This window comes from Micropterus dolomieu, linkage group LG01 (genome assembly GCF_021292245.1).
Source record: "Micropterus dolomieu isolate WLL.071019.BEF.003 ecotype Adirondacks linkage group LG01, ASM2129224v1, whole genome shotgun sequence".
Taxonomy (NCBI): Eukaryota; Metazoa; Chordata; class Actinopteri; order Centrarchiformes; family Centrarchidae; genus Micropterus; species Micropterus dolomieu.
Window position 1 is genome coordinate 40,593,573 of NC_060150.1, and position 16,252 is coordinate 40,609,824.

At 41.9% G+C, this 16,252-nt stretch overlaps 1 protein-coding gene across 1 annotated transcript; it reads left to right on the top strand.

Moving 5' to 3' along the window:
* Positions 1-1,614: 1,614 nt before the first annotated feature.
* Positions 1,615-7,946, top strand: LOC123977561 (dermatan-sulfate epimerase-like protein). The gene has a single exon (XM_046060381.1). It carries the CDS (start codon positions 2,513-2,515, stop codon positions 6,167-6,169), a length of 3,657 nt encoding a protein of 1,218 aa, XP_045916337.1. The 5' UTR covers positions 1,615-2,512; the 3' UTR covers positions 6,170-7,946.
* Positions 7,947-16,252: the final 8,306 nt, after the last annotated feature.

Genomic DNA, 16,252 nt, shown 5'->3' on the forward strand with positions numbered 1-16,252 from the left:
TTGCATTGATTATTTCTAACGTTTTTTTAACGTTTAATTTTTAACGTTATTACACAATAATGAACAATGGTTGTAAAATGGCCACAGGTTTACATATTTTTCATACTTGCGTTAGCTTCAGCTTTACAAACTACAGACACTGAACAGCATTTTGCTGACCTCCATAGTTACTTGGTTTTATTCTGAAAAACTGGAAAATCTGTGTTATCAAAATTAACTTGCTGAGACCACTAAGTTCCTACAGTTGTTGCCAACAGATGAGTGTTAAGAGTACTTATCTGTTGTTTCTTTGCAGAGAGAACAGTTGATGTAGTGAAGGAACATATGCTAAAAAACAAAATCCGTTGGAAAGTCAGTTTTTTTTTACTAAGTAAGTCTTTAAAAAAATCTGTCAATTGTTTAAAGAGTTGTCAAGCTTCTTGATTGCTGAAGTATAATGTTTATGAAGTGATTTGACTGATATGAGCTCAAGATTATCACCGTTTAAATGGGAGCAGCTTTTTTGCAGTGCATCTCCTCTCCATATGGAAGACTTTTGTCCTAAGAGAGATTACTGTGCATGCTTCCTGCAGCAATACATATAAGGCCAACTGTGTGCCTGTAGCATGTGCTTTTGAACTCTGGCAAGGGGGGGGATCGTCGTGCAACAGTGTTCCCTGTGGGATAGCATGCTGCAGAACACACGCATTAACTGAGTATAGAGAAAGCGATCCATCATTAAATGAAGATGCTGCACAGAAACCTAATATACACAGAATGAGGTGATCAATGAGTGCACAGTGCCACGTGTTAGGACAGGCAAATGTCACACATTTCTCGAAGGGGATACGCTTTTGAGGTTATCGCATGCCTTTTCTGTTGCCTCAGGAAATGTGTTACAAAGACACAAAAGGGGGTTTATGTCAAATCAAATGTCTTAATAAGATATAGGCTACTGTAATGCTTATGAATTTTTAACATGTATTTAGTTTGCCCTCTACAAATGCTGTTATAAATGTTAAATGGTGAACAAAAATAAATTAACAAGGTAAATCAGCTTTACAGATGCTGGCTAATTTGTGACTTAGATGGAGCCAAGATAGCCATTTCCCCTGTTTCCAGGTCTTCATGCTAACCTAACCAGCTGCTGAAAAAAACAAAAACAAACAAAAAATAAAAAAAAATAAAAAATGTATTTCCCAAAATTTCAAACTATTTTAATATGAGCTGCGTCTTTGCAAAAAACAATAGCTTATAGGCTCAAGTCTCTGTTAAGTGTAGGGCTGCATTGTCCCCATTCATTTCCGTGTTTTAGAAGGTCCAAAAGAGTTTTATTGCCACCTGTTTGATATTAAGGCTGCTTGCTTCAGCTTTAGGCTACTGGACAGGAACTTAACATGACAACAGTCAACCTCCAGGATCCTGAGGTTGAGAAAAATGAATATTCAGCCGTCCCACTCTCTGCAATAGAGATGAGGCTGTGCTACTGAAGTCACGGCTCCCTCTACAGTTTGTACAGTGGAAATTTTCTATGTAGTGCAGGAAAACAATCAAACTGGCTGTGTTGAACAGTCGGGAGGACACACCGGAGACGCGTCTGGAGATTACACACACATACACAGCTTTACTGTGAGATGTGTGTCTCAGTCGGCAGCGGATAAAAATATTCTTACAGATACAGTAGATATACATCTGGAATACATCTCATTTGGGAGGCTGATTTACTGTTTCCTGCGGACAAAAATGTCTCATTCTTTGAATACTTGAGGAGTGACGACAACTTTCCTCTTTCCGGACTTCAGCCTACTCTAATCGCCGAAGATACAGCGTGGAGTCCCAGAAAACAACAACACGGATTTAACAATGCAAACAGATCAATTTCCCGATCGGGATTTGCAATTTTAAGCGCCAGGGAGTTTGGAATCTCTGCAGCGGGGACACCAAGCAATGTTAACTGCAGAGATGCGTGGTTTGCTGAGGTCCATGTCCATGGATGTTGCGGCTCGGTCGGGCTGCACACGGTGCCTTTGGGTGGCTGTGATTGGACCGGACACAGACTGGGGCTGACTGATGTTTGTCCGAGAGGAAATGTGTTGGGTAGGAGATCGATATGACTTTCTGGCGTACGCGAGGGGGGAGATGCCAGTCTACAGGAGCACACGTATTACAGTGAGGACGGAGGAAAACATGCAGGCATAAGGATTTGTTTCACTTGGATTTAAATTCTGAATAGACCAGGACTATCTTCTAACATCAGACATTTATGTACATTTAATGTGATGTGTTTTGCTGCTTTTGCAAACTGTTTCAGGATTGCATATGGAGAGTATTTGTTCTTGCACTAAAGTTTTTTCCCTCTTCTTGACTGTGATGCATGGGACTTTGATGTTACATCACTGGTTTTATAATACATCATCTTTTTGGACAAATCTATTTCACTTGGACTTGCACTCCTAACAGCTGCATTTATGGGACACTACAAAATTGTTTAAGGAAGAAAACAACCAGTTGCCTAATTTTGAAATTCAGTAAAATGTATTCACAAATGCCCGGCAACATGTTAGTTAACTGGGTTGTATATTGTGCTTTTATATTTCCGCTGTTCGCAGTGGGGACAGCTTTCTCGGGGGTCTTCAACGCCACAGATAGAGACATTTTTACAGATGATTTGCTGCAGGTCAAGCTCACACAAGACAGAGCAACTGAGCGGTGGAAACTCCAGTTGACTGATTCCCATCCCAACCTATATTTTAACCAAGTGGATGTTTTGCACTTGAGGCAAAGGTCCTCCACCACCCACAGTCACATATTTAAAGTCATCCGGGCAGCTGCACTAACCATGTTGTCTAATGTTCCCTTTTACATGCCCCCTGTGAAACATTCAGAGTTTACAAGCAAGTGGAATGAGATTTATGGGAACAACCTGCCTCCCCTGGCTCTGTACTGCCTGTTGTGCCCAGAGGACTCTGCTGCCCTGCAGTTTCTTATGAAGTTTATGGATAGGATGGCTGAATATCCAGACTGGAAGGTGACCAGTGCTCCTAACGATGAGGTTCCCATGGCGCACTCTCTCACTGGGTTTGCTACTGCTTATGACTTCATTTACTCCTACCTGGATGAACAGCGGAGGGATGTTTACCTCAAGAAAATTCGCTCTGAGACAGAGGAGCTGTACGAGCTGTCAAAGTACAGAGGGTGGGGGAAACAGTATCTCCAAAATCATCAAACCACTAACATATTAGCCATCCTGACTGGTGCAATTGTGGTTGGATCACATGACGATCCAGAGTCAATGATCTGGAAACAAGTGGCAGTGAACTACATGGAGAAAACAATGTTTCTCCTAAACCATGTTGTTGATGGCTCTCTGGATGAGGGGGTAGCCTATGGGAGCTACACAGCCAAGTCAATCACACAGTATGTCTTCTTAGCTCAGCGCCATTTCAACATTGATAACTTGCAGAACAACTGGCTTCGGGGACACTTCTGGTTTTATTATAACACTCTGTTGCCGGGGTTTCAGAGAACAGTTGGCATTGCAGACTCCAACTACAACTGGTTCTATGGGCCGGAGAGCCAGCTTGTTTTCCTCGACACATTTGTCATGAGGAACGGAACGGGTAACTGGCTGGCTCAACAAATTAGAAAGCACAGACCCAAGGATGGGCCCATGGGACAGTCGTCAGCCCAGCGCTGGGCTACACTTCATACAGAATACATCTGGTACAACAACCACCTCACACCGCAGCCTCCCCACGACTTTGGCAAAGCTAGGATGCATATTTTCTCAAACTGGGGTGTGGTTACCTACGGAGCAGGGCTTCCCAACGGCCAGGGTAATACTTTTGTCTCCTTTAAGTCTGGCAAGCTGGGTGGCCGTGCAGTCTATGACATTGTCCATGACAAGCCTTACTCCTGGGTGGAGGGCTGGAACAGCTTTAACCCAGGTCACGAGCACCCTGATCAGAACTCTTTCACATTTGCTCCTAATGGACAGGTATTTGTGTCTGAAGCACTTTATGGTCCAAAATACAGCTACCTTAACAATGTTTTGGTGTTCAGTCCCTCACCTACCAGCCAGTGTAACAGTCCATGGGAGGGTCAGCTGGGGGAGTGTGCTAAGTGGCTGCGCTGGACTGATGAGGGGGTGGGTGATACCAGCGGGGAGGTGATTGTCGCCTCCTCACACAGTGACACCATGTTTGTGAGTGGGGAAGCGGTGTCAGCTTATTCCCCCGCTATGAGATTGAAGAGTGTGTTCAGAGCCTTGGTTCTGCTCAACTCACAGACTTTGCTGGTGCTCGACCACGTGGAGAAGTGGGGGGATTCACCTGTAACGTCCCTCAGTGCTTTTTTCCACAATCTCGACATTGATTTTAAATACGTTCCTTTCAGATTCATGGACAGATATAACGGGGCGATGATGGACGTGTGGGACGCTCATTATAAAATGTTCTGGTTCGACAGCCAGGGTCACAGCCCTGATACCAGGATACAGGAGGCAGAGCAGGCGGCCGAGTTTAAAAAGAGGTGGACTCAGTATGTCAATGTCACTTTTCCAATGACAGGCACAGTCAGCAGAGTAGCTTACGTGTTACATGGGCCATATGTCAGAGTATCCAGCTGTAGATTTATGGATAGTAGCAAAAATGGTGTGAGGCTTTCTTTAACCATAAATAACACAGAGAAGATAGTCTCTATTGCTACAAACTATAAAGATATAGGAGCTAGGATGTCTTATTTAGGATTTGGAGGTCACTGTAAAGTTGAGGATAGATATCAAATCACACGATATGGCCTTGGGACGCAACTCATACCCAAACAAATCAGCAGCGATAATCAGCTGTTTGACTTTGGTTTCACAGTCAATGTGATAGCAGGGGTTGTTCTCTGTGTGGCCATAGGATTTTTGACCATGCAGAGAAAGTTTTATGTCTGCTTCAGCAGGCTGATGCGTTACGCCCTCCTCTCTGTGCTCATTCTGTGGATAGCAGAGCTGCTGTTTGTGTCTAACAGCTGCGATCAGCTTCTCTGTGGGGTAAAATGGAAAGGTGCGGGTGCCAAAAGTGAAGTAAACAAACAAATCAGACTGTACGAGCAGCGCCGGCTTCCCCTGCCCACCGTCGTCATAACAACCCTTCCCGGATCAGGATCAGAAATACTCAAGCACCTATTCTATAACAGCTCAGACTTTGTTTACATAAGGGTTCCCACTGAGCACGTGGACATTCCTGAGACCGAGTTTGAGTTTGACTCTCTGGTCGACGCCTGTGAGTGGTCAAGGTCAGACGCCGTGCACGGGCGGTTTAAGATTATTCAGGGCTGGCTGCATTCGCTGGTCCACAACACCAAGCTGCACTTGCAGAATATTCAGCTGGTAGAGGGCAGCAGGGTCAAACTGCCCCAGAGAGCTGGGCCCTCTAGGGACAGAAAGAAAAGATCCAGAAGGAGAGAGCCGGCGTCTGAGCTCAAGGGCAAATTGAGAGCCAGTCTAGACAGAGATGCAGAGCATGTTAGGGAGATGAGACGCCATGTGGCGGAGTACCCGAATGCCCGGGTGGTCCTTAACATGCGCAGTGGAAGCTGGGCGCTCAAACTGTCCTTCATTCAGGAGGTTGTGGGACCTTCCCTGAGGACAATCTACTTGGTGAGAGACCCCCGAGCGTGGATTTATCTCATGGTTTATAACAGCAAACCCAGCCTTTACTCCCTTAAAAACATCCCGCAGCACCTTTCCTTGATATTCAAGGAGGATGCTGTCAAGGATGGGTGCCCAACTGTGGCGCCGGAGTTTAAGATAATCCAGAGGCTGCTGTCCCGTTCAGAGACAAACCCCATCCTGATACTGGCTCATCTGTGGCTGGCTCACACCGCAGCAGTGCTGAGGGTCACCGAGGGCCTCCCCGAGGAGTCCTACCTCCAAGTGAGGTTTGAGGATGTGGTCAATTTCCCGCAGGATACAGCGGAGAGCATACACACATTTCTGGGGGTGCCCGTCTCACCCGCAGCTCTCAACCAACTTATATTCACCACCTCCACGAACCTGTATAATCTCATGTATGAAGGAGACATTTCACCAGCCAACATTAACATGTGGAGGCAAAATATGCCTCGACGGGACGTCAGACTAATAGAAGACGTGTGTGGGAGTGTGATGAAGAGGCTGGGTTACACTAGGTTTGCCAGTTAACTTACTGCTGCTGGTCAGCTGATATTGAGCTGTCTCGTTTACTGTAGCTGCCAGAGTTCTGTAAAGTCGTTTTTCTTTTGCACTGACCTTACATTTTAAAAATATGTTACAAGTGGAGGAAGAGCTGGGTAGCATTTCTGCCTGTGTTTTTTTTTTCTTCTGTTAGTTGTGTTAGTTGGGTGTATGTACGGTGTTGTACAGACTACAGCAACAGATGTTTTTGAGGGAGGAATATTTTACATTAAAATAGGTGCAAGGGAGATTATGTTGTGCTCCCCCCCCAGCAGCCCTTCACACTTACTTGTAGCACTTTTATTGAATGAGACTTTAGACCTGTCTTACATGCAGAGGAATACCACAGAAGTTTAGCATAACTTTAATGTTATTGCAGCATCCCACAACAGCTCAGTTTCTCAGAAGATTATTTACTGTATGTCTTAGTAAGAGATGAAACACGAATCCCTAATCTGTGACGTTAGAGAGCAGTTTTTTTCAAAATCTCTATTTGTTATCACTGGCATTATTTTAAAAATAAGACTCGCATTTATAGACAATCTTCTAATTTATAGCTTTGGAAGAGATTTGGATGTCATGAATTTAATTTGCGTGCTCGTTCCCTTTAAATCTAAAAAAGAGGCTGAAATGTATAGACAATTTTGCAAAAGCAGATTGGAAAACCGATGATAGTAGTGCTTTATTGCTCTAATATAGACATATGAATGATATGGATTGTATTTTCATTACATCAGTAGAGGGACTTTATTTGAAGCTCAGAGATGTCATGGCGGTTTGGTGGCTTAGCACTTTCACAGGGACTCCTTTGATTGTATGTGGGATTCAAAGCTAAACTTTACCATATGTACTCAGCTTGGAAATATAAAAACCTCTGAATATATATGAACCTCTGAAGATATTATGTCTAGAAGAAGTATTTATGGGTTCCAAAGATGCATATCCCAAAGGATCAAGGATGAATATGATTATTATAACTCCCTTTGGCATTTATTGAATTAGATCAGAGGGAAGTGCTTAATAGGGATCAAACTGGAAAAAAAACTGTCAGCCTTGACACATTTCTAGTCAAAGCAATTTCCAAAGCATCCCCCTCAGCTACTAATATTAATCTGCAAAATGCCATAACTGAGTCTTACCCTGTGTTTTATTGCTGTGCTATCCTCACTATAAAGGCCTGCAAAAGTTGCCATTTTATGTCGTGGTCAATCATATGATCATATGGGCTCAGCAAGCAGTGGACTGAACAGGGGGATGAATAGCTAAAAAAAAAGAAGAAAAAAGCCAGAGACCATGTTTACTCTGTGATGTTATGCTCTTTGGCCTCCTTAGTAACCTTTGATGCTGTCTTGCTTAACATTTCTGTACTGTAAATGGATCACATGTAACATGGAGATGGTACATTCAGTTATATTGCATCTGTACACAAACAAACATACGTGCCCATTTGGAAATATCCATCTTTCCTCAGCTAGAAACAGCCCTGTTTGTTTTCATTCGCGATGAACACTGAAACCCTTGACTGCCTGGAAAACCCGTTTGATGTTTGTGGTCTTTGAATGTGTAGACTTGGCAGACATGCTTTCACTTTGGTGTTGCAATCCTGTTACCAACTCTGTTTTGTATTTGCTCGTGGGGATATGGTTCCTTGCTTCTGTGGCCTTGAATTACAATCATTTCTTTATAAGGGTTTTCTGTGGGCTCTGGAGCAGGAGGTGGAGATAATGTAAAGAAAATATTAAATTCATAAATATATAAGCAACCAGTCTTTGTTTGGATGCAGTGATTATTGCGCTTTCATAATAGAATGGTCCATGTGATTATATAACATCAATCCTCAGTAGCTGCAGATATACTCATGTTAAACTACTATTATCTATCACTACAAAAGGCAGAACATAAATCTAATTTGTACATAGTCTCACTATAGTGACTTCTAACCCACTGGCAAAATGTCTGCTTATGCAGATGTCTCTGTGCTGCCACAATTAAGATTCAGCAAAATCTCCATTTTATTAGACATGGGTGACAGAAGCCTAATTGCTTATATGGGTGACATGCATGACAAGGAGGAGCCAACAATTACAAACATGTCAGGAAATTCTTAAGTCATGCTCTGACTGAGATGGGGCCTTCACAGAAGCAGGCTTCGAAAGAGCACATGCCGCGTCTCACTTCTCAGAACGGTCTCAGTGAGTCAGTCATTTCATTACTCATTTGTTTGCGATCCTTCCTGTAACACTCTAATGCTTGGCAGTGTCCTCAGCGCCTAATCCTTTCATGCAGAGGCACGTTATTCACTGAAAAACCTCAGGCTTTGGATGGCAGGTTTCTACAAGTCTGGACTTGTCTGGTTGTTAATTGGCCTAATTTTTTGACACATTTTATTATTTGATGGTACCACTAACTCACACAATATGTTGCCTTTATATAGCATTTATTGGTTGTAACTAATTACAGACTGATGCTTTATGCAGTTATAATCCATTATTGATAATTTTTGGGTTGCCAGGTTGTGATCTTGGTGGCTGGTCTTTATCTTCATCCAGCTGGCAGTACTGTGTTTGTACATTTGCACTTTACTTGAGTATTTAACTCTATTCTAGGCCACTACATTTCAAAATGATAATACTATATTGCTTTCTCTGCTACTTTTGACAGCTATAGCTAATATTTAGTTTCCATATTAAGAGTTTACTTATATAAACATATAATGAGTTTTTGAATAAACCACATTGGCTTATTGTTGGTTTTTGTTCAAACAAACAAAGTATCTAGTTGGGGCCCCTTGTCATGTTTTGGGTGTCTATAAGTTGACAGTTTGGACAAAGGGTGAGTTCTTCTCTACATCTCTCAGATGGTTTCATTTGAATAGCTGTTGTCCAAAATATCCACATTTTAACTAAAAAGGTTCAGATTCATTTTGTACATTCTGCTGATAATACTTCTGAAAGGTTTTTTTTTTACTAGTAAAAGTTCTGAATATTTCCTATATTGCCAGAAGAAAAACTGGTTTGTCTTTTTAGCTGCAGGGTATCTGCACCGCAGCCCAATTTATTAACTATTTAGTATCATCTCCAACTGGACAGTTGATGAATTATTGTAAAACCTTTTGTCTTTTTACAGCCTTTTATAACTGCAATGGAGTAATTGTAGATTACTAATTTTTACTGTGACCCATGAGCCTTTAATAATGACTTGCATGTGTAACTGCAGACTTGATGTGTTTTTTGTAAATGTCAGTATGTAGTTAATAGACTGATGTAATCCAGATGCCCTGCAGCTAAAAAGACAAAGGGAAGTGTCAGGCCAGAGGAGGAGAAACACCAGCCAAAGAAATTTTTCACAACCGGCAAACACCTCTCTAATAACTGACCTCTGAAAAATTGCAGTTTATTAGTCATTAATGAAGCTATTTACAGTAGATATCTACTAATACTTTAGCCATCATCAGCTTTTGGGTTGCCAGGTATGAAAATGCCTCTCTGGTGCTTAATACAATCATGACCAGTCATTAATGACTTTATTAGCCCTTTATAAAGTACTTGTTAACATTTATAACAGCAGTCTTATTTGCAGACTACTGGGTCACACTGACTCACCAACAAGGGATATTTTTCACAACCTGGCAACCCAAAAGTTGCTCTTATTAAAAGGTGGGGTATGCGATTCTGGAGAATTCCAACACCATAACAAATACCATGATATAGAACAGTAAGTAATCTAACTAACATTAGCCAACTGCCACTACAGTTGTTGCTGCAAAGAGGACGAGACAGTCCCAGAGCCAGCACACCAGCTCCAAACCGTGATGCTCACAGCTCTCCTGCTACTATTGCTAACATCACAACAATAGCATGTCTTGGCCAACTAGAAAGTAAGCTGGATGTATGTGGGCAAGTCATTTAACTTTACCTGACACACACGGCTGGAATAGTGTTATGTGTCTCGATCCGAGCCACTTTGTTTGTTTCCCATTTACAGAGCCAGGGCTGAGTACAAACATCAGATTTTCATTCCAGCCCACACACAGAACAGATATTTGCTGAAACTCGTCTTATAACTGATATATTAAACATTAGTAAATGATTTATTAACCATTAATTAAGCCATTATTTTAAATCCATTTAAAAAGGGTGCATTATAAGATGGTATTATTGATTAAATTTTTTTTTTTTGCTGGAACACAGATCACTTTTTCATTAGACGGCACAAAACATGAATTTCCTTGCTTCTTCCCTATAAATCTAATCAGACTAGATCACACATTAGGTGTAGATAATGTCTACCAATGTAATTTAATGGAATCTTAGAAATGGGATAAAAATAAAGCTATATGTTGGAGTGGGTTTCCCATCTGAAAATAACACTGCAAACGGCAGACAAATGCTTCACAAAAACCTTTTGATGTGTGATCACAAGAAGCAGATTTGCAGAACTAATTTAAGCTCAAAGGTCGCCTCATAGATTATCTTTGATGTTTGATAACCAATACATAATTGCATGAAATAGGGTTTTATGGAGAAAATGATGAAAAGCTGTATTATAATCTAAATCCATGCAGCAGCTTGGGTACGTGTTCAAGTACCGTTCTCAGACTATTAAGTACATGGGAGGTTATCCACATAAAAAAGGGTGGCTCAATTTCAGCTGAGTAGTCATACCCTTCCCTGTTCCACCTTTATCTTTCGACACTGGTGAGTCCAAGTCCCAGGAGAGCCTCTCCCTTGCCGGTAGCCATCGCTCCTGCCACTGCTCATTAATTAACCTTTGCTGCAGCCACCATCAGTCAGAGAGCAGCCTCATATTCTGGAGAGGAGTAATCATCGATACTGTATAAGGCTATTGTGCTGCAGAATTAGCCCGCTGATGGAAAGCAACTCCATCTTTGTTAAGAGTTTTTTGTATCAATCTGATGTGCATGACTTGATGTGTGTCCTTCATATGACAGAGGAGAGGCTCTGGATGTGTTCAGACTTTACTGACAAGGTGTAAGCAGCTGGCGATGCCGCTCTCCTACATTTCACTTTGGTAAACAATGCCCGTGAGGTCTTCAGATCCCACTGTTCGAAACAACCTGCTGATGACACCGCTGTGTTTGGAAATGGAGAGACGCGTATACCCAGGAACTGCCATTAATAAGAGTTGACTTGCGAGGAAATATGGCACATTGTCAATTTGCAGCTGGTGGCAAGTCATTTCTGTAGTGAAAATGGGATCTTCTGTGCCAATAAAGCACAGCAGCAACTGCTAATGAAGCCCAGTCTGGTCTTATAGCGCAGGGAAATCAGACCAGATGAGGCATTTTGAATATCACTTCAGGCAAATCTCTATACTGCGGCAGGCTCACATTTTTGAATCAAAAACACCCCTTAAGCCCTTACAGAGTCCTTGTTGCCAATGTCTTTTTTTTCAGTTTGACAGAACATATAATATATTCACAATATAGGACAGCCGTCAAAATGAGATAATTCCACACTAGCTGCTGAGCTGGATGATGGACAGTAGTCATGTGTTCTCTGAGGATTTATTTTTAAAATGTGAGGCTTCCAATGTCCTTGGTGCATTTCAGTTAGAATTTATTATATTTGATTATTTGCAAACATAATTTTAGTGCAGTTTACTTCATTCCAAAAAGCTTCCTCTGACCATTCTTCTGTCTCAAAGTCAAATGAAAGTCTGCTGAAATTGAATTTTTTTCCCGCTTAGCAAGATGACGTGAAGTTATGACTGAGGACTTTGCTTTGAGAAGTTATTGACTTTTTGACTTTTAAAGTGAGACCCTGTCAGCTTAACCTGTCTCTCTTGACATTTTGGTTAATCCCCTCTGTTGTGCTGTATATCACAGGGTTTGCAGGGCAGGCGGCGCTCTCTGACTCTCAGAAATTGAGCCACCGTAGTATTACTTTGTGCAGGGCTCCTCTGTTTCTCCTATTTCAACCACTGTGGTTTGCTGGCTGTGCAGAAACGAGCAGAATGATGTGTAAGCTGGAAAAACAGATAAAAAGAAAAAACCCTCCACAAAATCGGCTAAATGATTCAGTTGTTGTCTGACTAATGTGAGTTTACAAATTCTGTTATGGAAAGGGTTAGCCACTGTTGTGATTTAATGAGCTGTTTCTGCTATTAAAGCAAAGGGTGGCCATTCTACAGCATTTGAGGCCTGGTGTTATTCTGAGGTGTAGGATCGAATCCAGCTGGCTGGCCGACAGACAGACGGGGGAGAGGCCCTTTTTCCTGGATGACACACTCAGTAGTCCTTCATTACTGGGACCCAGAAACCATAACCCGCCTGTCAAAGTGCTGCCGCGGCCACCGCTCTCCTGAACCGTGTCTAGGCAGAGCATGTCTGCTGAGGGGATCATTTTCATGTTTTATGTTACACACAATCAGACTGATAGGGGAGATAGGAAAAAAATAAAAAAGGACACGAATATACGTTTTTGTGGGGGCGTCCCATCCTCCCTAATTACATCGAGCATGAGTCATTGATCTCTAATTAGTGGAATTTATGTCTAGAGGAGGATTGACGGTCGCTATGACATTGGTCACAGTGTGCCTTGGAGATTACAGTAGAGAAACAGATTGGTGTTAAGTCTTTAGAAATGAAAGAACTAATGCAGGGGTTTTCCTTCCTGTCCTCACTTACATATTCTCATCTCATAGGCTTTTGAAAGAGCAGAAATGGAAAGTTACTTCCTATAATAAAGAATTGACAGGAGACCTGGCTGGGTGAGCGATTCTCACAGTGTGAGTTTCAGAGATAAGCCAATCATTATATTTCACACAAATGTTATATCATCCCCTTCCCATAATTGTCCCACCCAGTGTGGCTATCTACACCTCTGGAATCAGTCCAAGAACGCAAACTTAAAGTGAGGATTTTTTTTGTTCCCCCGCGGTTACTTTCTATTCTTTTCTTCAAAAAAGAAACTTCACTTCTAAGTGGGCCTTACATTTCCTTCCAACACACTATTGGCTCTGTACAGCTTCCGACAGTGTTTTATTTTTAAAAGAGACATCTTGACACTGACAGGCGGCAGGAGACGTGGGACATTCGTCACTCTTTTCTTATCCCCTGTGATTTTCAGCTGCAGAGAAAGCCAGATGGTCAGATTCTCTGCTCATATGGTTGTGTTCCTTAGAGATCACCATTCTTGGCTTGCTTGGCAAAAATAAAATATTATAAAATGGATATAAGAGTGACGAGATGCTAAGAAATTAATTACAATTGGCCAGGAGAGTAGGAGGAATTTAACTCCTTTGCACAATGATTCATCGTAAAAGACACACTAAGAAAGAATACTTGAAACTCTTCACAGGTAAAACGGACAAAAGAAAAGAAAAAGAAACAACAAAAATCACCACCTTGTAACGGTTTCATCCTTGCAGGTGATGCAGTGATGTTGATTTGTAGGTTATAACAACTGTGAAATTGACCTTGAAGACATGTCCTGTCAAGGGATTAAATCCAGAAGGGTAGGACGAAATGTAAGTGTCCCAAGGTTTGTCTTTTTATATTCTAGTCTGCAAATGAGGCCTAGCTATGCATCTTGTAGCAGGAGGCAGGACGGTTTGTCCACCACAGAGGCTGAATTAACCAGCCTGGGACCCCGTGGAAAAAATGAGTTGCCCCCATTACACCCTGAAGTCCAATGTATGCTTTTGGGTAATTTGATTGTGCACAGTATCATCTCAGAACTAGATTTTGACACAGGTCTCTCTTAAAGCAGGACCCACTTGAGTGCATGTGTATGTTTTAGAAGTACATATTAACATACAAATATAATTTATCATCACGCAGTAAACCTGGAGATTTTTGTAATCCACTCATCAACATGCGTCGGCGCAAGTTTAAAAATGCCTGAATCACATGGCTTTATGTGAATCTGCTTCATAAATTTACATAGACTACAGGAAAATGTAGTCTGCGTCCGTGGCGGTGGTTCACTTCTTACAGGGGTACATCGCCATGGTAACTTCTGTTGCACACCTAACCTCCTCTGGAACAGGTTATGTACAAGACAACACATCACTGTGTGTAAAAGCACCGTCTACTGACCAATCCATTGAAGCTCCATGGATGATCTAATAAATAAATTGTGTTTTTATATTTAGGCTATTTTTTTTTTTGCTTTTTAACCAGAGCTGGTATTCCCTGCCAGTCAGTCAAAACTGAAGAAGCTGCTTGGATGAGATGTGAAACATCTTCAACCACGTCTGGTTGCCCTTGATTTTAACCCACCTTGGATAACTATGACCTGGATGACCTCTTCAGAGAGGATAACCAGGGTAATGTGACCGATTGGGGTGATTGCGGCTTAATAAAGCCAGATAACGGAAAAATATCCTGGGTATGTTAGACTTGCTTCATAGTACAGGCCTCTGGTATGATAGATATGATTTATTTAGAGAAATCCTCTGGTACATGGGGGTTGGTGTGTTTGGAAGAGGAAGCATGAGTAGTGAATTGTTAGGGGGAGGCAAGTATGCTGCAAAGAAAAGAGACTGCCTCTAAGCCTTTCCCAGATAAAGCACTTTGTAAACCCTGCCTTTAAAATGCAGACAACACTCTCACGTAATGACAGCAAGAAAGAAAGTAGAAAATGCAAAAACAATGTTTGTTTATGACCAAATGTAACATTGAACTCAAAGACAACAGGAACCTAATGGATGTCGCCACAATGCCAGGATAATTTAAAATTTACTGGAGAGTCAGGACAGTTCTCCTCTCATTGAAGCACTTTCTGCTATGAATGCCAAAAAGAGACTCTTCTACAATGCCACACATAATTTAGAGACTGTACAGCCCAAAATGTTTCGCAGAATTTTCGAGGAAATAGGAAATTTATTTTCAAGAGCTGCTCTCCTGACTCTTGGGGTTGTGTCTTAAATCAGGGCTGCAATTTAACTCTAAAAAATGTTTTCTAACCGGGACATTCTCGTCCGTCACAGCAAAGTTGGTTTTAATAATTCATCACTTCTGACAAACCTCCTCTGGTCTCTTGAATTCCTGCAGTACAGATTAGCAACCTGAGGTTTTCTACGTTTGAGAGACGACACGGCCGCATGCTGGCTCCCAGTGTGTTTACTTATTGTCCTTTGTGTCCTTTTGCAAACAGTCTTTGACAGGTTTTGATTTGACTTGAAGGCACAAATGATGGCATTACTTTAATAACCGGCCGTGGTCACAGAGGCTTTGCTCCTGAGCATTGACTATAATAGGAGTAATGTGTGGATGGTGTCCCTCTGGCTGGGCTGCCTCATTAAATGGCTGGAGAAGAGTGACTGGCTGCAGGGGTGATGCATTATTGATGAGAGTGCCTGATTAATTGAAAATATCCTCCACAGCAGGGGAGGGTGCGTGCGTGGGTGTATATGTGTGTGCGGTTGGAGTAAGTGGCTTAATTTTGTGTGAACAACTTCATCAGTTGCTGCATAGCGCAGTGTTTTGATTGTTATTCTGCACAGGCACACGCTGCCAAACATTTACTGTATGTGCAATCACAAATATGGGCATAGTAAATTATATTATTTTTATAAGCACAGTCCAGGTGGGAGTAATACCCTTAGGCAATCTGCAGAATAGCAGATATTTGTGTCGGGGTACTGAGCGCATTGCTCATCTCCCTCGATGTTGGTCTCCTGCACCTGCGACACAGGGCCAAGTGGTGTAAATAAAAGATGAAGCCATCAAGAGATGAGCAAAAGGACCAAAACAAATTAGTAAAAGTAATCACTTGCTAACAACACCAAAGAGGGTTTATACGAGCTGTTTCAAATCAAAGGTTGATCTGAAGGCGCTGTTGAACCTGTGTCTCTTTCACAAATGAGACAGTTTATCCTCACAGAGACTAAAACTAATGATGCATTCGGGTGCACCTCATCAACTCGTAAAGTCAGACATTTCCAAGTTAATCACAGGGGAGATTCTTCAAATGGTCTACAAAGTGTAAATACACATAGTACTGGAATAACAGTTTCATGATGCCTGAGTTTAAAGAATGAGTTGTGATGTTAAACACATTCAGTTCAGTCACAGTCAGCCCTGTGATTGAATGGCAACCTTTC